Source organism: Giraffa tippelskirchi, chromosome 9 (assembly GCF_054371585.1).
Source record: "Giraffa tippelskirchi isolate mGirTip1 chromosome 9, T2T-mGirTip1v1.2.pri, whole genome shotgun sequence".
In the NCBI taxonomy this organism is placed as follows: domain Eukaryota; kingdom Metazoa; phylum Chordata; class Mammalia; order Artiodactyla; family Giraffidae; genus Giraffa; species Giraffa tippelskirchi.
This window is the reverse complement of record NC_137283.1, coordinates 156484030-156506283: the sequence shown is the minus strand read 5'-3', so window position 1 is coordinate 156506283 and position 22254 is coordinate 156484030. Positions and strand designations below refer to the sequence as shown.

The 22254-nt window shown below is 36.5% G+C and overlaps 1 protein-coding gene across 16 annotated transcripts in view; it reads right to left on the bottom strand.

The window, feature by feature from the left end:
• Positions 1 to 22254, bottom strand: part of ARID1B (AT-rich interaction domain 1B) — a 418737-nt gene that overhangs the window by 148597 nt on the left and 247886 nt on the right. For 9 of the 16 annotated variants that reach the window (XM_081529728.1, XM_081529730.1, XM_081529733.1 and 6 more), the window contains exon 5: positions 19238 to 19279. The exons of the other annotated variants lie outside the window; for them this stretch is intronic. In XM_081529728.1, coding sequence (XP_081385854.1) covers positions 19238 to 19279 — 42 coding nt within the window. The remainder of the gene's footprint in view (positions 1 to 19237; positions 19280 to 22254) is intronic. 16 annotated transcript variants of the gene reach the window in all.

The following is a 22254-nucleotide window of genomic DNA, read 5'->3' as shown; positions in this document are numbered from 1 at the left end:
AGTTAACTAACCATAGATGGACAAAATTAACCTTGGTGTGGACAAGGGATTTGTTGAGATGGAAAGGAAGGACATAGCTCAGAGAAGCCAAGAAGAGCAAATTAGCAGGGGGTTAAGGACTGAATCAAAAATGTGTAAAATAAGCCGTAATTAGATATTTATTACCATCTCAAGATTGTGACTCTGCTAAGGCAGCATGTGAGGACTCTTGAAAGTGATGAGAGAAATGGAAAAATACTTCAGATTTTGCTTTAAAGATAATAAAATGCTTTAAAAATAAATTTAAAATTGTATTTGTAATCAAGTTGAAACTTTCATTTGTGTGAATTTGTTTTTAATGAAAAGTGTTATTTAAGAAAAATTACTATTGAAGTCACTGAGTATTGGAAAATGACTTTTTTTCCTTTCAGTGACTATAGATCTTACGATTTTACATTTATTAATCAAAGTATGTAATATCTGAGTTCATATAGAGAGAGTATTCAATAAATAATTCACTTACTCTTGATACTTACCCACTCTTAAAAGATATACATATGCATACTATACATTAGTATAAAGCAAAAATTGAATCTTCTCTGCTTTAATGTTACATTTGTTTATGAATACAAAGCTGAGATGTACTATACATACTATACTTTAAGAACTGTTTTCATCATCTGATGGGCTGTCTTTACAGATGTGAACTTATCAGTGTTCTGTTTAGTGTTAGTATCTAGACAAGGAGTTGGCAGCAAAGTTCCTGTTTCTCTAATTACATTCCTTTCCAAAAGTTCACCCTGCCTGGGTGTCCAGGTAATTGCAATTAAGTCAGGAATCTGGTAATTAGAAATTCAAGTGCCCTGCCAGGAACAATACACATCCTCTTGACGTGCTGCCCACAAGACCTAATTCACTTGGAAAGGACAGACACTGATGTGAAGTGGCAGTGTAGATGTTGATTAAGCAACAAGCACTGAAATAAATTTCTCCTTTCACCACTCTCCCTCAAACCAAATGCATTATATCTCATTTAAACCCCTGCAAAGCATTTTGTGAATTTGGAAATATGTAGTCAGAATCACTAATACTCAAAAAAGTTCTCTCACAAAATCTGCCCAAGATAGGAAGCAGATTTCCAGGCTACCATTGCAGCCAGGCAGCAGTCAGGGAGACAAGAGTCACTTGCATTGCTCTTCAGTACACCCCAGGCTTTGCACAGAGCCCAGCCCACTGAGAACAATTCACAAATGTTGAGTGAATGAGTCTCCGAGCTCGCCAACACTCTAATCCCAACAAACTTTTTGTAAAATTCAAGAATAAAGATTTCTTTAACTTACCAACTGACTAATTTCCATTAATCGGACTCTATCTACAACAAATCTCATATTTTATAGTATACTCTTGAGCATTTGCAAACAAATTCACTACACAATGAAAGTTTCAGGCAATAAAGCAAAGAACAAATATGTAACTCAAACTATTTAAGAAGCAATGAACTGACTGAGCTGATTATTTTGTCAAACTATTTTCTAGCTAATGGAGTCATTTCACCAGTTTCTTTTATTTCTGACATGACGTAAATCTATTATATAACAAGCTGCTATAAATAATAATGTAAAACTTTCATTTATATATTAATTTACTCTTGTCCAAGCATTTTCATATTTTCTTATTTAATTCTAAAAAGTTGAAGCTATCCAACCAATCCATATATCTTCTCCAAATCCAGTCTTTCTTATGTCAAGAGATCCTGTTGACAAACGAATCTTTTTTTTTAAACCCGTTTCCAAGCTGTAGCGCCTCTGGTTACATCTCATCTTGCTATGAGTGACTAAGTACAGTATAGTACAGTACATCATGCTAAAACATGACGCAACATCGAGGCAAGTAAAGCCCTCCAACCTCTCACCTACAAAAGTCATTCACCCCAGCTAAATCTGTCTATTCATTCCTGTCTGTCTGTGATGCTTCGCCAATGGCCCCAAGTCAAATGTCCTTCAAGGCCATAGCATCCTCACCACATGGCACTTCCCTGCTCATGGTGCCCTGGTGTGTCATAACCAGTCAACACTTGTCATGGGCTTTACCGCCTCATTTCTCCAACTGCTTGGGGGAGTCAATGATGGCTAGAACAAGGTCTCACATCCTTAATGCCCAGCAATGAGTGAATGAAACAAGAACCCATGTGTAACAGCTGTCTCCTCTCTGATCATGAGGCGGGCTCTTATTAAATATGCCATCGAAAAAGGTGGCCTTCAGAGTGGTGGGAAATGAAAGCCAAGTCTAGCACAGAGAAAGCAGTGCAAAGAACAGATGCTGACAATACTTTAGAGAAAAGCCTGGTGTCATCCAAGGAGGCATCTGAATCTGTCTGAACTCCCTACTGGAAGGGTTGGTGTACAGGGAGCCCTGGCAGTAGCTGGAACAATCTTTGCCACTTTAGCTTGTCTGTAAGTAGTATTTGTCTTGTTATACTAGGCCCACTGCTTTTCTTAAGTGCTGTACAGCTCATCTTGTGGCTACACATATTTGCAAAAAGGTATGAATTTGTAAAATACTCCACTGAAACTCAAAAAGTTCTGCAAAAGGAGCAAAATCAATTAGCAAGTTTTATGCCAACATTAGTAATTCCTCTGTAATGTTAGAAAGTCATCCTATTCTAGTTATGATGGATGTTGTTGCCATCATCAACCCTATCTAAATATAACCCTCCTAACTTTTATTTGATTCTAGAAATAAGTGCAGTAAATATTTATTACTTTTTAATATTTATTGTTGGCTGCGCTGTGTCCTCATTGGTGCATGAAGGCCTTCTCTAGCTGTGGCAAGCAGAGGCTACTCTTCAGTTACAAGGTGTGGGCTTCTCACTGCGGTGGCTTATGCTGTGGAGCAGAGCTCTAGGGCATACAGGCTTAGCTGCCCTGTGGGCATGTGAGATCTCCCCAGACCAGTGATGGAACCCATGTCCCCTGCGTTGGCAAAGTAAAAGTGAAAAGTGAAACTGAAAGTCGCTCAGTCGCGTCCAACTCTTTGTGACCCCATGGACTATACAGTCCATGGAATTCTCCAGGCCAGAATACTGGAGTGGGTAGCCTTTCCCTTCTTCAGGGGATCTTCCCAACCCAGAGATCAAACTCGGGTCTCCTACATAGCAGGCAAATTCTTACCAACTGAGCCACCAAGGGAAGCCCAAGAGTACTGGAGTGGGCAGCCTATCCCTTCTCCAGGGGATCTTCCTGACCCAGGAATCGAACCGGGGTCTCTAGCACTGCAGACAGATTCTTTACCAGCTGAGCTACCAGGGTTGGTAGGTAGATTCTTAATCACTGGACCACCAGGGAAGTCCAATATTTATTGCTTTTTAAAACTAAAGTTTTTTGTCACATTTCCAAAGTAACTTTAAAACATCATTATATTTGCTTCATATATACCAGTTTAAATTTTTGGCTCAAGAGAATTCCTCTATCAAAAGGACTCAAATCAAGTGAATAGAAACCCTATTTAAAATATATTATTTTTTTCTAAAGGAATTTTGAAAGGAAGCAGGTATGGTCAAAGATAAATTCAAAATATCTTTATGTGGGTACACAATGTTAGTAGGATAAGTTAAGATTGATTTACAAAAAAGAAAAAAGGTAGTTTGTATTTTTTATGCATCATATCTGGGCCTGATCCATAGAATTCATAGGAGAAAATGCAATAATTTTTTAAAAATTAAAACTTGATCTTCATAAGCCAAAGTTTCTTATTTACTCTAAAAATGACTAGTCAAATTTGAATGTCAAAACATTTTTATTTAATAGTGAATAATTTTTTTTTCCTTCTTTAGTAGAGTTAGTGGTGCAAGTCTATAAAACTAACCAGAATCACCACACTTGGTTTTCTAAATCAGCACGCCTGTGGAAATCCTTGAGGTCATAACCAAGCATATCCACTGGAAGAAGAAATTGAAGTAATCAAAACCTTGCAACAGAAGCACTAGAAACAGCCATGCAGAGCATTCTCCACCTGCCTCAGAAGTACATCAACTGCACAGTAGGAGTCCACAGGAAGAAACTACTCCTGCTCTAGAGCAAAGCCTCAGGAGCTAATAATATGAGAAATAAAACTGCTGTTATGATGGATCACTCTGTTAAAGGTGCTCATCGTTTATTTTCAACATTGTCAGTCAAACATGTTCTATTATACCCCACTTTCCTTAGAACTGCATTTTTAAAAAAATTCACATTAAAGATACTTTGAGTACATGCAGACAAAACCTTCTCATCCCTAAATTCTGACAGCAAATGTGAATCCGTACCTGTGGTAGGCAGAATTCTAGGATGGCCCCTAAGATTCTTAATGCTTAGTGTAGGTACTCTGCATAACTCCCTCCCCTGGAGAGAGACTGTGAATGTGACCAATAACATTCCAGGCTATGCTACTTTACAGGGCAGAAGGGATTCTGCGGATGTAACTAAGGTCCCTAAGCAGTTGGCTCTGAATTATTAAAGATTATCTTCAGTGGGCCTGACTTAATCAGGCAACCCTTTAAGAGATGTGGGAAAGATCTGAAGCAACTCTCCTGGCAGCAAAATGTTGTGCAGAGGGCCATGTGATGGGGGAATGGTTCATGATTGACGTCCAGCAAGACAATGGGGACTTCAGATCCAGAGCCACAAGGAAGTGACTTCTGTCAACAATCAGTGAACCTGGAGGAAGACCTGTACCTTAGATGAGACCTCAGCCCCAGTAATACCTCAGGCTCAACCCTGTGAGATGCTGAGCAGAGCACCCCAGAATTGGATGGCTGGTCCATGGAAACTATGAGATAGTTAATGTGTGATCTTAAGCTGCTAAATCTATGGTAAGTTGTTAACTTGGCTGTAGAAAACTAACACATTACCAATTTTTCTTTCCTTTCAAATCTAACCAGAGGGTACCTGTAAGAATTTTTAAATTTTACTTTTTTAAAAAGTTTGTTTCCTATCCTCATCAAGAGTGTTATAATAAGTTTAAGAAAGACAAAAGATTACAAGGAGATATTACACTGGCACTAAAGCCTTGAAACTTAAGGTAATTATTTACATTAACGTTTCTGTCTCAAAGCAAAAATTTTTAACAATTATTTTCAAGGGTACTTTGTCTAAGTTCTACAGGTGAATTTACATGACAGAGACAAGGAAAAAAACAAACATTATCTTACTGGCAAGAAAAAAAAAATCAAGACCATAATATAAGATATGTAAACAAGCGAACTAACAATTATTCTCTAGTAAACTGATTAATGACCTCTTATCTTTTTAGTGGTGCATTATTGAGGACCTGGCTGGATGCAGAAGGAAAAGTAATTCTGTTCTTTCTCAAGGAAATGAACTAGTAGTTGTAAAAGAGACCTCAAAGGGAAAGCAGCGTCTGTCCTCAGGTCCACAGAGTAGAAACTCGAGGAGCTCACTGGATATACTAACAAAGCTTTCATTACCTCCTGACATCAGTGCAAAGTTGTAGAGGAGGAGGCTGCCCTCCAGCCTTTCTACCTATGCCTGTCGAGGTGCCTGCTTCCTAACAGTCGCTGTGTCTCCCCTAAGTGTGCTTATGCTACATGCTTCTCCAGTTGTCAAACTTAATGGAATATGGAACCAATTAATGCATGCAAGTGAAAAGAGGGGAGGCAGAAAAAACTCTACTAAAACTGAATAAATTGCTAAAAAATCACTGTAGAACTAGGTACGGCTGAGACAACTGTAAGATGTAAGATGGATGGAGAGAGAGGTCCATATAAATACATCTTGTGTTAAAATGAAATGTATTTTTCAATGATTTGTTTTAACCAACTTGAGCACTCACACCTGTACTAGTTACCTCTAGAAAGCAGGCATATGCGACGGTTCTTTACCCCTTCATGGATAACGTACACAACTCTTTTCCATATATCGTACTCATTATGCAGAAATTATCTCCACAGGCATAAAAGAAAAAGCCCCAGATTAGGAGCAAGGAGATACTAGGGCTAGTGGGTCTGATGTCCTCACATGAGTCTCATTTGCTACCTTTATAACACAAGAGAAATGAATTATATAATAATGTCCCCTGTGGCAATAATTCTATAATATTCTAAATTTTATAAAATAACACAATCACATTATTTAAAAAACATTATAATTCACCATCATTAAAAAAAAAAAAACACTTGAACTGGATGGTAAGAATATTAAAGGATGTTAAGGAAATTTAAGAAAGTTTATGTTCTCTCATGTTACAATTCTCAGTTAAGATAGAGCATTTCCATGGGGAAAAACTTAAATCTAAGGTAAAGAATGGTGACACGACAACTGTGTAAAAAAGAACAATTTCAAATTTACAGTGAGACACATTACATCAAATGAACAACAACAACAAAAGCCACAAACATGATTTTTTTCTCTGACCACATTAAACAAAGCAAAACCTTTCAAATGGAGAACTTTAAAGAATCACTTTCACATTCAAGTGATGATAATTATAGCCAAGATTCAAGCACAGGATTGAATAACTGCCTACCAGGAAGGAAAAACAATAAACTGCTAGTAATTTTTTTAAAAGAAGTACAAAATTAAATCAGTTTGTATACTACTCTTTTTATACTACTGACAAGAAAAAAAGTCAAGATACCACATCTCCAAAGTGCTGTTGCCATAATCCATTATTGAGTGAGATGAAGGTGATATTAAGTCAAACATGAAAATTTAAATTAGTGTACCTAAAGCTTGTAAACACTGCCCTTCAGTGCTGTTGTTTGTTCATAAGTTGCTGTGTTTGTTCCCACCTCTGTCCATTTAATTGCATCTTTTCCTTTGTAACTTCCACTAAGCCTTACAAGATGTTCTTAATCTTCAAAGCAATCCTTAATATTTTATCTGTCTCAAGAGTTAGATAGTTACAAGTCTACTTGGGAACTCCAATAAAGAGACTGAATAAAAACATCCATGAGGAAACTTCACTTTGTTTGGGAAGGAATGTGCAAAAGAGGTGTCAATTACATTGGGCAAAAGTGATCAGCTTCAACAAAACTTGAGTAACAGAGTGTAGCAACTGTCTGCAGTTGACATCCATTCCAATAGGTTGCTTTGTTCTAGACAGATCCATTACCATTCAATAACCTGGCTGAAAGCTGTTCCCTGATAAATTCTGCTCTACTAGCTGAGTCACACAGGCTCTGAGAAGCTGGACAGTCTGGAGATAATTCAACAGTATATAAGGTCATTTTTCTTTGTTTTACAAAAAGTACAACTTCAGCTATTAAACCTGTATTCTTGGTGCTTCATCTACAAGACAAAATAGCACAGTTGAGGACAACACTCTCTCACATCATGATCTGGTAAAGTAGAATATGTCTGAAAGCCTACAATGTGGGGAAGGCCTCAGACTTCAGCTTCCAACAGTTTTCACAAACTGCTGGTCTGCCTGCATTCTCAAAATAATTACCTACTTATTAAATGCACAAAGCTAAAATGAAGTATAACACTAAAAACAAATCATATAAATAACCATGCAGATTACAACGGAGCATTTTTAAATATTTTTGTGAAATAGAGATACAAGATTAGACATGGGTGTGACAAAAGGAAACGATACGAAAGGGAAAACACCGCTCTTTCATAAATTCTTTTTCCATAAAAATACCAATAACTAAGTGTACAGCAAGTAAAAAAATGTATCACTGGCTGCCTTCAATCCTGCCACTCAAGAAGTAGTCATACACTCTCTCTCATCAATTATATTACTACATTTTGCTAGTATTACAAACATTCTTTTTTGTTTGTTTGTTTTCTGTTCTTGCCTTCCTCCACTTGCATTTACTGAAAGATATGCAGAAACAAGAAATCTAGATACTTCTAAGCTAACATTCAAAAGATACAAAGCATGCAATTCAGAATAGCTGCATACTGCATTTTGGTATAATCTAAAATACAGTATGAATTTACAAGGTTACAAATCACAAATACTATCATCTCAAACAAAAACAATTTCTTTAACAAATGTTTTTGCTTAATATGAGCATCTATTGTAATATCTCCTTCCAATTATTATTTACTGAACTCTAAACTGCACCTTTCATTAATATTTAAATTGATAAAGCAAGCTGCCTGGATCTAGTTTCGTTGTGCTCATTTCTATCTGCTGCTTTAGTTTAAGGCACATTTTCCTTTATTTCACTTTTCCACAAGCCATAAAAAAACTCATTTCTAATTCATCCGTTCGTTCAGCTTAACCTCTCTTCTCAGCAATTAAAGCACTCTGCGCATCCCTCATCTATCACACAGCCAGCTAAATAATGCATTGCGTCCCCCGCTCATCTTTTATCATCCCAAATGACAGGTATTAGCATATCTCCCCAGTCAATTACAGTGCAGCAGAATAATCACAGCATAATTGGGCGAAAGCCACTCTAATCACCAGCCCTGCAAACTCGCAGAATAAAAACTGAGTGGCAGTTCAGACAGGCCTTGCTCTTGTCCATGACTCTAGCCAACAAGCCTGGCAGATCTCCATTTCCTTCCTTTTCAAACTTATCCTTTAGGGAGGTCAACTTCTCCACACATTCTGTGTTTGAAAAAAAAAAGAACGTACAAATACATGTGCATAAGCAGGAACTATTCACAAAACGCACATACACATCTTTATTAATACTTGTGATTCCACATGTTTGCACATACTGTTAAATAGCATATAATGAAAAGTTCCACTGTCATTCAAAAAACAGTCATTTTATGGATGATATCACTATTTGACTTCATGACTAACATAAGGTAAAACAAAATATTAAATTTTTTCTAAAGATACTTATTTACCATCAAAATTGAAACCCTTCCCATGTCTACATGGTGAAGATCTCTTCTGTACCCTAAAAAAATCAGGATTTTCCAAATTCTTTCCAAATTACTCATTTGTCACAGGAAATACTTTTAAATTGAGTATCTGTTATTATTCTTATATTGTAGTAATATATAATATTTTTAAAAATTATGACATTAAATACAGGTTAACACAGTATGATGAATAAAGAAAATACACTTACATCTCAATAAGGGAATTAAAAATCAAATAAGTAAAAAATAGGAATGTGAGAAACTGAGAAGAAAATTACAAATTTAAGATGCAATAAATAAACACACATATTTTTAAATTCTGACAAATGTTCAGGAAATTTGTTTGAATACTTTCTACAAGCTTATTGATTTTACCATGATATTTAATGTGTAATAGCCAATCTAGGCCTATATTTAGTTCTCATTCCATTCTTCACCTCTTCTCCCCCTCAATAAGTCACAAGAAAGTCATCCTGAAATGAAAATTTAATTTGAGAAGAGTAGAGGGAGTTTAAGAGGAATTTCTTTGAAAAATGTACGTGGTACCTTAGTAGGCAGCCAAATAAGGGCCTTAAGTTGTAATGTGTAGATAGAAATAAAAGAAATTTTCCGTGACTTGATTTGATCACACAGAGCATGAGACCTACAATTCCCTGTACATCTTTCGCTTCCTCACCTGAATCATTCCTTTTCACATTTCCACCTAAGACCAAAGGAGAGCCACACCTGAGGTATGCTCTGGCCTGGAGAGAAGGCTTCCCTGCTCAGCTGGAGGCCAGTGCCCACTCGCAGGCAAAGTGGGCAACAAGTCACAGCAGCAAGTCCTGTGACTTGGCATGTGGGGCCACACAATCACTGCACATTGCAAGGACACTTTGGCTGTGTGCAAATGAATAAATTATACATGGCAAAACCCTCTGCTTATTGATTCAGTGGTAGCCATGACACTAGCAGAATTCAGGAAAGTATTAAAATAGACCATTATTGCAATGAGGCAAATAAGATGTATTTTTGACTTTTATTATTTAGAATTTGTGAGATTTTCAACCACAATTCTGCCAGACAATTCGGCCCTTCAACGCACACAAAGACACTCAGGCAATAATACAATATCAAAAAGCCAACTGCAGAAAAACCAGAATAAAAGCAGAATTTAGACACAACAGCCTCCCAGACTTTTTCTTGTTTCCTAATCCTGTTATTTTAAAATTATAATATGAAATGTTTTATTTGCATTATTACTTCAAGAACTCTGCATGTATTTTCATTGGCGTATCTTTGTAAATGTACCCACAGGATAGATTACTTCAGTTGTAAAATGGTAATTTTATTGCTTATTGGGGAATATCTGTTACAAGTATTTATCAGTGATACATCTGGTATGCAAGTATTAATTCAACAGGTTTTTTTTTTTTCAAATCTGATTTTTAAAAATCATCTAACATATTCCTTAATTCATATAAATGTTCTACTTGGCTTTAAGCATCTTCCAACATATTGGCTCTTTCAACACCAGTCACTTTGACATTCTCAACTGACTTGCAAAAATTGACATGATTTGGGTAAAAGCCAGATTTAAGGGAAGAGGAGGGCTTTCACCATCTGAAGAAACAAAACTGGCTTTAAAATTTGGCATAGGAGAGAACGTAAAACACATGCAATCAAAATCACCCTCTATCTCCCCTGGAATAATTTCTTTGCTTCTTCCGAACAAAATCTTAAGCAGCTTGATGTTATTAATATGGTCACAGTAACTCTATGCTAAGGAATTTTCTAGGCAAGCCCAGAAACATGTCTCTAATCATTTGTACACATCCCAATGAACAGGTGTTTGAGGGTGGGGATAAGGAGAATATATGCACATTTTTATTATTACTAGAAAATTAAGTCCTCAAGAAATAGTGCCAAAGTAATGTCCCAGCAGAAAAACAGTCAATCAATGCCAGAATATGCAAGTAAATAAGCTTTCTTTCAAGCGTTAATTCCTCCCTCCCTTAAAAAGATCACTTTTGAGATCCACAGCATTTGAGGCCATGCTTAATTCCTAATATCTTTTCTTAAAAACCAATGCAAGCCTGACAAAAGCAGACATGAATTTTGCTTGCTTCCACTCAGTTTCTCATATTCACCACCTTTAGGGCAAACATCTTTGTACAAATACACTTAGTAGATCTAGTGACCCATGCCATACAGTCAGGAAGTCCATCCAAAGAGTCTGCCCGCTACCATCACCTGACAGAGCATTTGGTCTAGAAGAAATGGAACTCCTGTCACACTAAGAACCCCCTTGGCCATGATAAATATTTCTGATTTTGTATACAATATCAGAGTGTATTCTCCATAGGGCTATGTGGCTTAGCAAGTCCTATCATGACAATTAAACTCCACAAACACCTTGTGATCATGTGATATTTCAAACAGAGCGCATGGAAACATTCCAAATGGGATATCAACTTTTAAACAAAAATAGTGTTTTCACTACTAAAATGTAGATCTAAAATGTATAGGAGAACCCTAATACATTGGACTGAGCCACATGAAACTGCCAACACTGGACCATTTTTGAGCTGTAAAAATGTCAATTCTGTAAGATTCAATCTAATCTATAGTTCCAGTACTGGGAAGACTAAAAATAAGCATTGCTGTAATTTTGTATAAAGGGCACTGGCCTGGGAGGCAGAAGCTTGAATTTTTTCCTCTTTGCCACTAAAAAGGGCCTAAATACAGTCATGTTATCTCCCTCAGCCTTATTCAGTTTGAAAAGAAACAGATTAATATTTTGGATTACTTTTCCTCTTTGAGAAAACAAAGAACAAATAACTGACCCATGAATTTAAGGCTCTATAATTAGTTAAGGTGGCTTGAAAGGAAGTTAGGACAGAAGATTAACGATGGCAGAAAATCAAATCCCTATACTTTGTTTCTCTTTTAAAAATTTGGCCTGGCTGTATTTCATTGGTAAAATATGTTCTTGGACAAAATGTCTCATTTTCCCAAGACGATGACAAGAGCTTCAACTAGCAGACACAGGGAGAAATCAGAAGAATAAAAAATAAGGATAGAATTGAAGATTCGACCTAATGAATACAGAAGACCTGTAGCATTTTAGGGCTGAAAAGAACTTCGGTGATATCAAGAAATCAATTTTCCAATCTTACGCTATGACTTAAAAGTAAACTATAGGTGTCCTCACTTTAGATCAAGCAGTCTTAATTACAAAAGAGTCGGGCAAAGTTGCTGTTTCATAATTAATCCAAATTCAGAATTTAGAGAAGACACCGCCCACCAACAAATGTCAAGTAACTCCTCTTTGTGGCCCTCGAAATCTTTCACCAGTGAGTCTGTCTGTATCTCTTAGTAGTATAAGCTTTCGCCTTCAAAATGTTCTGTTTTTTTCTAAGTTTTATATTCACGTAAACCTCTAAAGATAGAGTTGAAAAAGAAGCTAAAATAGCTTTTAAAAAGATAATTAAACAAGTAAAATTACACCAAAATATTACAGATGAGTATAAAGAGAACATTTCCCCCAAATCTTTTCTAAATAAGAAAAAAGGACATTTATTTTAAAATCAAACATGTAAGTGTTTAAACCACCAGCAGATGGCAGAAGGAGAGGCTGGGAAATTCTCTAACAAAAGAAGGGAAGGAGTCAACATGGATTCCCAAATCCGGACTTGAGAACTGCTATGGAGTTGTTTTTCTTTTCTCCTCCTCCAGTCTTTTTTTTACGGAGAAACAGAAATTCTTTTGCTTTACCAATACATCTTCTCTCATTTTAAACTCAATAATTGAAACAGTAAAGAATAAGCTTGGTTTTTTATTCCTCTAAGGATTTCCATTCATAAAAAATTTTAAACGCAAAAATAAATTCTTCATATTATGAAAAGTAATATGAGTTGATAAGATTATGAACTTCAAAAGAAAATGTTTGCTGGTTTCATTTCACTGACATTGTTACCTGAAATATACTTTTTCACCTAAGCTTTATTCACACCCATCTTACAGAGTTAACCAAGTAAATTCACTAGAAAACTCACCCTGGTAAGAAGGTGGAAAGAGTTTAGAAGAACCAAAGTCAAATGGTTTCACAATTAAAAAAAAAATGTGTTTTTAAACAGAAGATTTATGTATGCTTTCATGTGGCTACATTAATAAAGAAAAGATATTTGAACAGGTAGAATCTCTTACCATGTAAAGTGAAATATTCTAAATCTGAAATACTAACTCATAGCCTGCCAGACATGACCCCAGGTAAACAAATGAATTAATGACCCACTTAAAAGAGTCACAACCAGAAGGATGCCTAATTTCATGACCCAGTTTAAAATCTTTCTGCTCTCAAAATCCAATGGGAAATGCCAACCTTACTGCATTTTTTACATATATTTTTTACCAAATAGAACATCCCCTCTGGTTTATGTTACTCTACTAGAACAGCAAATTCCTTCTGTTCTCTACTAATCTGCTTTAATCCTCAGGACATTTCTTTTTTAATCAATTAAAACATTTCTAATTGCAAAATGTGTTAACGTTACAATGTCTTACGTCGTGTGAATACTTGAAACTTTTTTTTCTAGATCAGTTCTGGCCAACAGAACTTTCTTTCAAGTTGGAAATGTTCTGTATATGCTTTCCACCAATATTGTAGCTACTAATGACACGTAGCTACTGAAATGTATCTATGTAGTGCAACTAAAGGAATAAATTTTAAATTTAATTTTAATTAATTTAAATAGCCACACATGGCTAGTAACTACTGTATTAGACAGCACAGTTCTAGATGACAGAATATGCAGTGAGAACTGATTAGGCAGAGTCCTGTAAGTTGGACTGATCAGAAAAGGAAAAATAGCAAGTGAACCTCCTCCCACTTTTCCCCAAGGTCACTTTTTTGGTTCTTTAGTAAAGGGAGCCTATTCATAGATGGGCTACAAAGGTTGTGTTCTGTTTCCCTCTTAGACCTTATAACAAGCAGTTAGATAGATAAAAATTGCATCATAACTTATACTTTTATATGAAGGAGGAAAACAGAGGATTTTCATAATGGTTAGATGTCAAAATAAAGGAATAAGTCTAAAGGTAACTGAAGTCACTGCCAAATATGACCCTCCACCTAGACAATATTCCATAATTAAAAGTAACTTCTTTTTAAAAAGATGAAATACGTTTCACTTTTATTTTGAAATTTTGTTTACAGATGACTATTGCCTTTGTCATTTGTAAGTTTTGAAGTTAAATTAGAATCCTATACCATTTTGTAGAATACAACAGACTCAATTAAAACAATTATACCATAGAGTAGCAGAACATTAAATACAAAAGGAGAATATAAATTTGTATCTCTTCTGGAATTTCTGCCTGGAATAAAATCATTCCAAAAGTTGTGTCAAGAATGTAAGGTCCATGGAAGCAAGGATTTATTATTCTTACCACTGCATTCCCAGCACATAACATGTATTTTCCACAAGTATTTGTTAAAATGAAAAGCATTAGAATGATAGAATGAATTCAATGAATTCATTAATATCTTTATTAACTTAAATATATTTAAATTAATAGTGAAATAAATTGCAACCAACAAGTTATCAGTGTCAACCAGAATCATTCAACAGGCATTAACAAAGAGTGTGTTTTTCTTCAGCTGAGCTCTATAGAGTTTCAATATAAAATGCCAAGCAAGGATATTAACCCAAATAATGGAAGAATCAGTGAAAAAAATTACAAAATGGGGGGGAAAGGCACAGTAATATGCTAATATCAGGTTTTTTTGCTCTTAATCATCACGATCGTTAAGCAAGCAACATAATGATACCTAGTCAGCAACACTTATTCACTGTGAACCAAATGCAAGTCACATGGAGAAAAAAGGATGAACAAAATGGAGTCTCCAAGCTTACAATCTTGCTGGGGCAAAAGGCCACGTAATGGAGCTGGGCCAGGTCAGACCATGCTGTCTCCGACATACAAAAGAAAAAAAAAAGAAAACCAAGTTGGCAGAAGAGAAATTCCAAATAAGCTGCAAAGGCAGTAAGTGCTGTATAGGCTCACAGGATGAGAACTCAGAAGTCTGTGATACCGAAGGAAGAAGTCACAGGCGAGGAAGGGTATAAGCTGAGTCTAGAAGGGAGAATACATGTGAAATACAACAAAGATGGAAAAGCGTTTGAGGGGAAGATGAGGCATGAGGTTAGGCTCTGCTGCTACTGCTAAGTCGCGGCAGTCGTGTCCGACTCTGTGCGACCCCACAGACGGCAGCCCACCAGGCTCCACCGTCCCTGGGATTCTCCAGGCAAGAATACTGGAGTGGGTTGCCATTTCCTCCTCCAGTGCATGAAAGTGATAAGTGAAAGTGAAGTCACTCAGTCGTGTCCGACTCTTCGCGATCCCATGGGCTGCAGCCTACCAGGCTCCTCCGTCCATGGGGTTTCCCAGGCAAGAGTACTGGAGTGGGGTGCCATTGCCTTCTCCAGAGGTTAGGCTCAGAGGGAGGTTAAGGATTCAGTACATCTGAGGCTTTGTTAGTTAGAGGTTAGAAGACTTGTTTCAACTTTGATGTCATGTTTTCCTAAGATACATAATCAACCAAGATGTAGATAAAAAGTAACATATAAGAGTAACGAATTTAGTATTAACACAATAAATTTTAAGTGTCTAAAATAAATACTAAAATATATTTTCAAGTGCTTGCATGCAACACCTAAAATATCCTGCATGCTGCAAGGAATATAGAAGATCCTGCATGCTGCAACTAAGATCCGGCGCAGCCAAATAAATGAAAATATTTTTTAAAAAGAAAACAATTAAAAATTATTGCCAGCCAAGAGAATAAAAAGGCAAGTAATATTAAATATTAAAATCTTGCTTCTTTATAATTCTTAACTTAATAATATCTACAACAAATGAGATAAAAGATTTATGGTCATGAAATGTTTAAGTTTAGATTTATTTAGATTTCTATAAATAACTTAAGAAATTTATGGAAAAGTCATATTTTTATTTTTCAATGACCCAGAGATATTTCACTCATTCTTCTTTTTCACTTCTCTATGATAAATTTCTTTGTAGAACCCATAAGCAACAAAGTGAAATTTTTAGCCTTTTTCTATGTTTAACAATTTTATATATATTTGCTTAGCTGATTTATCATCTCCCTGGTGGCTCAGATGGTAAAGTTTCTGCCTGCAAAGAGGGAGACCCGGGTTCAATCCCTGGGTTGGGAGGATCCCCTGGAGAAGGAAATGGCAACCCACTCCAGTACTCTTGCCTGGAAAATTCCATGGACTGAGGAGCCTGGTAGGCTACAGTCCATGGGGTCACAAAGAGTTGGACACGACTGAGCGACTTCACTAGGCACTAGACTAGGCATCTCATTATCACTACCAGCTTTACCTAGTATATTAATGACACAGAAGGCATACTTATCTTGTAAAAAGAACCAACCAATCTTGACTCTCCTTTAGATTCCTGATTTATTATTCTATAGAATTTAAAACTTTTTAATATATTCAGGTCTTAACCAGAGTTAAAGTCAAAATCAGCAGTCTACAGTTTGTAGAAATTTCCTTTCCACATATCTCTGCTCACTTTTTAATTCCGAAACATTTCTTCTGTTTACTGAAATTCTTGTTTGTATAAGTACACATAATTTTAAATTAACTAGGCATCTCACTAGACCTAGAAACAACCTCAAGGAAATCAGTTACCAAATTCAGAGAAAAAAAATCAGAACCACTAGGAACAGCTGAAGTGTTTAATATACTGTGAAACAGTAACCACTTCAAATTCTAAGTTACCATTGACCGAGATAAGCCTAACAAAACACTGAGTCAGGATTTGTGTGAAATTAAGAATTGTGAAGAAGAAGAAAGAGCACAGACATTTCCCATTAGATTAACTTTTAAAAAATTCATCTTAAAAGAGCCACAACAGGCACGACAGTTTTGAACGACTGCAAAACTGTTTCCCTGGCTTACAGTCTCCCCACATTCATAAGCAGAAATAGGTTCTTTGGGTCCCAATACGCTTAAGTCTTTTCTAGTGAGACCAACAAATTCATGCTTGCAGATATTAAGTTTTAGATTTTAGTTTGACTTGAGAAAAAGAGAAGCAAACAAGAAGCAAGTAATTAGATAGGGGCCATAAAAAGATAAAGAGATGAATGCCATGTTAAAGATCACTAAATGAATCAGGCACATGCATGGGACAGGCAGACACTCCTGAGGTCTACTCATCCACCAAGACGATGCCATTAACGTGTTACTAGTAAGTCAGATACTGGAGTTATTTTTCCCAGTGTCTATAAAGATAGGAAAAAAGGTCAGTTGAAAATAAGTGATCAATACTGAATATCTAGATCTTTTAAGAAACAAGATAAAAATATATTGCTGACTAACAGATAATGAAACAATAAAAATGTTCACATCTGTCATTTTTAGTTCTGTGTTTAAACACTTTGGAGTAGATACGCAACAGTGAAAAGAACCCAATTCTTTAAAAATCATTCAATTACTGGAAAAAACTTTCAAATTGTGTTCCTACAAATGGATTGAAGGCTACAAAAGCAATCTGCTAGTTTAGCTACAGAACAAATGCAAAGTCATTACGCAGTAGGGTAGGCCATGGGAGTTGCTGGGTATAATCATCTTCCACAAGCCTGCTGCACACTCAGTAAGTATGAGGGATTATGGAGATGAGTCCACAGGAACTGACCCTACATGCTTATTAAACATGCAATGAATATTCTGCATGCATGCTGGGTATTAAGCAAAAACAATGAAAAATTCAGAAGATGGCCATATGTTAAATACTGCAAATCATACCGAATAAGCTCTATTTATAGTTTAAGTTTTCTTTTAGTAGTTTTAGATATAGAGGCATAAAAAGCATTTTAAGGATATAAAACTTGTTACTTTACTAAATATTTATAAAGTGTTAATGTCTTTTACTTTTAGATTGTATTTATTCATAATGTAATAATACCTTGCACTAAGCTTATAACCCTGTAAACAGTTGTGATTTTGGTAGCATTACAATGTCATCCACCGGTACTTGCAGCTTAACTTGTACAACTTGTACAACTACTCAACTGCACTAACAAAACGTCAAGCATCTAGAACGGAAAGTGGAGGTCAAGTAAGAGTTGTCAAACCTTGTGCTCTCAAACTGCCATCAACTATCCTCTGAAACTTTGACTTTCAAAGTAACTGATGGCAACTATGTGGTCCTTCTATATAAAGTCTGGCTCCCTTAGTAAAAAGTCCTCACTAGTTTAGTTATCTGGTTTAAGAATTACTAGCAAATATGTACAAAAGGTAAGTAAATCTAATAAAAAGCTACAGATCTGGAAGACTGTAATTATAAAACTCTGTGACTTCTCCCTTCATGCTCTGTATTTCAGTGCAGCCAATCTACTCCTTATCCCACCCTCAGCTCCTCTGCCTTCCTCATCCTGCACATCTGTGATCATCAGGTCCCGCAGGCTTCCTGCTTCAGGATCTCTCTCCTCTTCCACCATGGCAGGTCAGGCCCAAATCATCTTTCACTTGACTCAGTCAATTGCCCGTCACTGGTCTCTGGCAAATCCATCCTCCGCAAAGCAGCCAAAATCATCTAAGTTGCAAATCTAACCCCTTCTTGACTTTAAAATTTTCAATAGCTTCACATTTTCTATAGGATAAAATTCAAATTTTCAACCTGAGATCTTGCCACAGGGGTGGAACTTAACTACTTTTAGTTCCCTCTGATTTTTTTTCACAGTCCTCCTCTGACCTGAAAACAGCTCTCCTTTGTCCCATCCTCTCTTGCCTAAATACAATCCAAGCCCTCAAGCTCTGCCCAGAGATCCAACCTCCCAGAATGTCTTCCTGCTCAGCTCACCCCACTCCCACAATCCTTGGTGTAATTCTAGCATGGGGACGATCGCCCACAGGATAATTTATCTGTTTACAGGTCAAAACCTACGAAGTGACTATGAGCAACTCAAGGGCAGGAGCTGAGATTTAATTTAGTTATGACTGGAACATAAGGGCTCAATAAATAGTAGGGATAGTGAATAAATGAATGGATGAAGCTCGAGTTATGAACCAAAAACAGCATTCTGATACCATTCAGTGGTTGAATTTCACGGCCCCCAAACTGGAGGGAATTTCAGTAAATTCTATTCCAGGGCTAATTCAAATTTAAAAGTCAGTTGCTACTAAATAAAACCCTAAGCTCCCTGTACTACTTCTCATATTCTCTACAACAAAGAAGAAAAAGGAAACACTGCCATAATCTAATTTAATCCCAATAAAAAAGAAATCTTAAATTTCGGGAAGATTTTAGGACCTCCCCATTTGATTAAAAAAAAGAAGTCCTCTCTGTTGAGCCTTCCAATCCCTTAGGGGAGCTGATGAAACCTATACAATAAGCTATATCAGACTACACACCTTGAGTCCAAAGGCAGTATCCTCCGAGGTCAAGACTTCAACCTGAAATCATAAGGAAAAAATAATTTAGGCACTATCAAACACCTTCTTTGAGTCTAGCCACAGACACCAGAGCACAGCCATGGCCTGGAACTAAGAGTTTTGAGAAAGCTGGTATTCGATTTACACCAGGTGTCAAGAGAGTGAGATCTGTGAGTCTCTTCAAGAGTAGGGTATAAATCCAGGTCACTGCCCTGGGTTCCAGTTTTATAACAGGCTGAGCACCTATCAAATTAATATATTCACCATCATGTTGAAGTGGTGGTATAAGTTCCTCAAAATGATTTTGGAGGTAGGAGAAATCATCCTTCTTACTTAAATCACGAGATGTTGCATACACTTTTTGATCTTTCACTGACAGTGATGGGAAAGTTATGCTCCGTAAAGCAATTCCATCATGCTTTGAAGCTGCTAGTCATTTCTTGTCTTGCTCACATCAGAGTGGGTAGTCCTGAATCTCGGGAATGCTGCAGAGCGAGAGTTCCTGAAAGCAACACTCAGGATAAGGCAGGCAGTGTCTAAGCAACAAGTTGTGAAATGATGGCAAAACTTCAAAACTGCCTATCAGTCTCACACACTAGAAGACAGAGCTCATTAACATGAATTTTAAGAGCTGCGTCTAAAATGTGTATTGATAATTACAGTTTTTTAAACATAATTATTCAGTCTGGTCTATAAAGCATTTGATGATTACAAAGTGCCAGTATATGGTGGAAAAGGGCAAGAAAAGAAAGCAACAGAACAAAGAAGAATATTTTCTTAAGTGTCTGGGGAAGACAGTGGGGGTGGAGCAATAATATTAGACTAGCTTGGCTTCACTGTTTTTTATTATTTTATTTATTTTTAACTGGAGGATAATTGCTTTACAATTGTGTCCTGGTTTCTGCCATACATCAACATGAATCAGCCATGGTTAGTTTTAAACATCTCAAAATTAGGCATTTTTGGTAGGCACTTAAGTAGAAGACATACAGGCCATCCAATATATCTTGCAATTAAAAAAAAATTTATGGTTTGTTCCAAAGCACTATGGTTTAAATACATGTGCACTTTAGTTCAGTATCCTTTATATTATGTTTCTATAAGTTCTCAATTGTAATACCTACAGAAAACAGCTGATTTTTAAAACACGAGATTAACCTTAATAAAAAAGAAAGATTAAATTTAAATAGATTTAATTTAATAATAATAATAATAATAAACCAAAGGTTTTCATGCTGTATCTAAAAGTATTTTTTACCTAAGTTGGAAGGAATCCCCCTCTAGTGGGAGTAAGGGAGTATTTCAGCCTTCACACGATTTTCAGGTGGCAGTAATTAAATTTCACTCTCAACAGAAATCAGCTAAGCTTTCTGGTTCTTTTATAATAAATTCCAATCGTGTAAAAACAAAAATAAGATAAGTATTTTCTGTTGCACAAGCCTAACACCTATAATTCCTATAAAAAGCCAGTAGTAGATTTGTGCTTGTATGATGGGAGTTAAGTTATTATACAACCATCATCAGCAAATCTATATTGGCTATAAAGTAGTCTCAGTTTTAAGTTAAAACAAGAATGTACAACTGAAAAAATCAGTACATTCTCAGTGTAAAGATTTAAGAATGTCGTGGGAGGACAGAGTGCTGACTGTCTGCATTTACCTTCCTCATTAACAAAGACTTTCTGGATATTTACTGCATGTTAGGCATGTACTCAGTACTGTATGAGATAAAAAGTGAGTTTCACTAAGATATTATTACCTGGATGAAATGTATTTAAACATTCACTTTAAAAATAAATTCAAATTCAGAAATGACTAGATGAGATCGCTCATGGTGTCATTTTTCTTTTTAATCTTCAGTTTAGGGAGACTTCTCTTGTGGCTCAGCTGGTTCAGAATCCACCTGCAATGCGGGAGACCTGGGTTCGATTCCCGGGTTGGGAAGGTTCCCCTGGAGAAGTGAAAGGTTACCCACTCCAGTATTCTGACCTGGAGAATTCCATGGACTGTATAGTCCATGGGGTCACAAAGAGTCGGACACGACTGAGCGACTTTCACTTAGGGAGACTTAAAACTGGCAGTATTATAAAATCATCAAGAAAAAAGGTCACAGGTTTATCTAAATTAAAATTAGGACGTGATACCCAATGTTCTCCCTCTCCACACAGATGCTGTAACAGGTGCAAAGATGACTCAATACCGTAACGAGAAGCATACGTGACATCACTGGGAGAGAGAACTTGTCAAGGGGGTCCTGAGGTATAAGGAATGAAGGGATCTGTGTGGGCTTCCCAGGTGGCACTAGTGGTAAAGAATCGGCCTGCCAATGCAGGAGACGTAAAAGACGAGGGTTCCATCCCTGGGTCTGGAAGATCCCCTGGAGAAGGAAATGGTAACCCATTCCAGTATTCTTGCCTGGAGAATCTCATGGACAGAGGAGCCTGGCGGGCTACAGTCCATGGGATCACAAAGAGTTGGACACGACTGAAGCGACTGAGCACGCACGTGTGGGCTGACAAAGCAGAGACTTCCTAAGTACAGGATGAGGCCCTTTCCATTAAACTATGCTTCTTTCAGATGATGCCACAATCAACACTTTATTACATGAGTGCCTAAAAGGATTCCATTTGTAGAGAATTCCTAAAATCACTGTGGAAATTCAATCTGCAAAGTTCAGAAGCAGCTACACCATTCACAGTTCTTTCATTCTAATCAAGCAAAAAGACTTCAATTGGCTTTTCTCTCTCCCAATTATTCTAACAAGTCCTCCCTCTGCCAAAATTAAAATAAAACACTTTAATTTCCAATCATTCTATTAAGAAAATTGGGAAAATGTGAATTCATGAATTTGGAAGTAGTAGTTGTATCTTACCCTTTCTTAATCACTTTCAAAGCCCTTTCTACACCTCTAAAGCAGAAAACACAAATATCTAGCAGCATTTTCATGTATACACTGCTATATTTAAGACAGATAACCAACAAGGACCTACTATACAG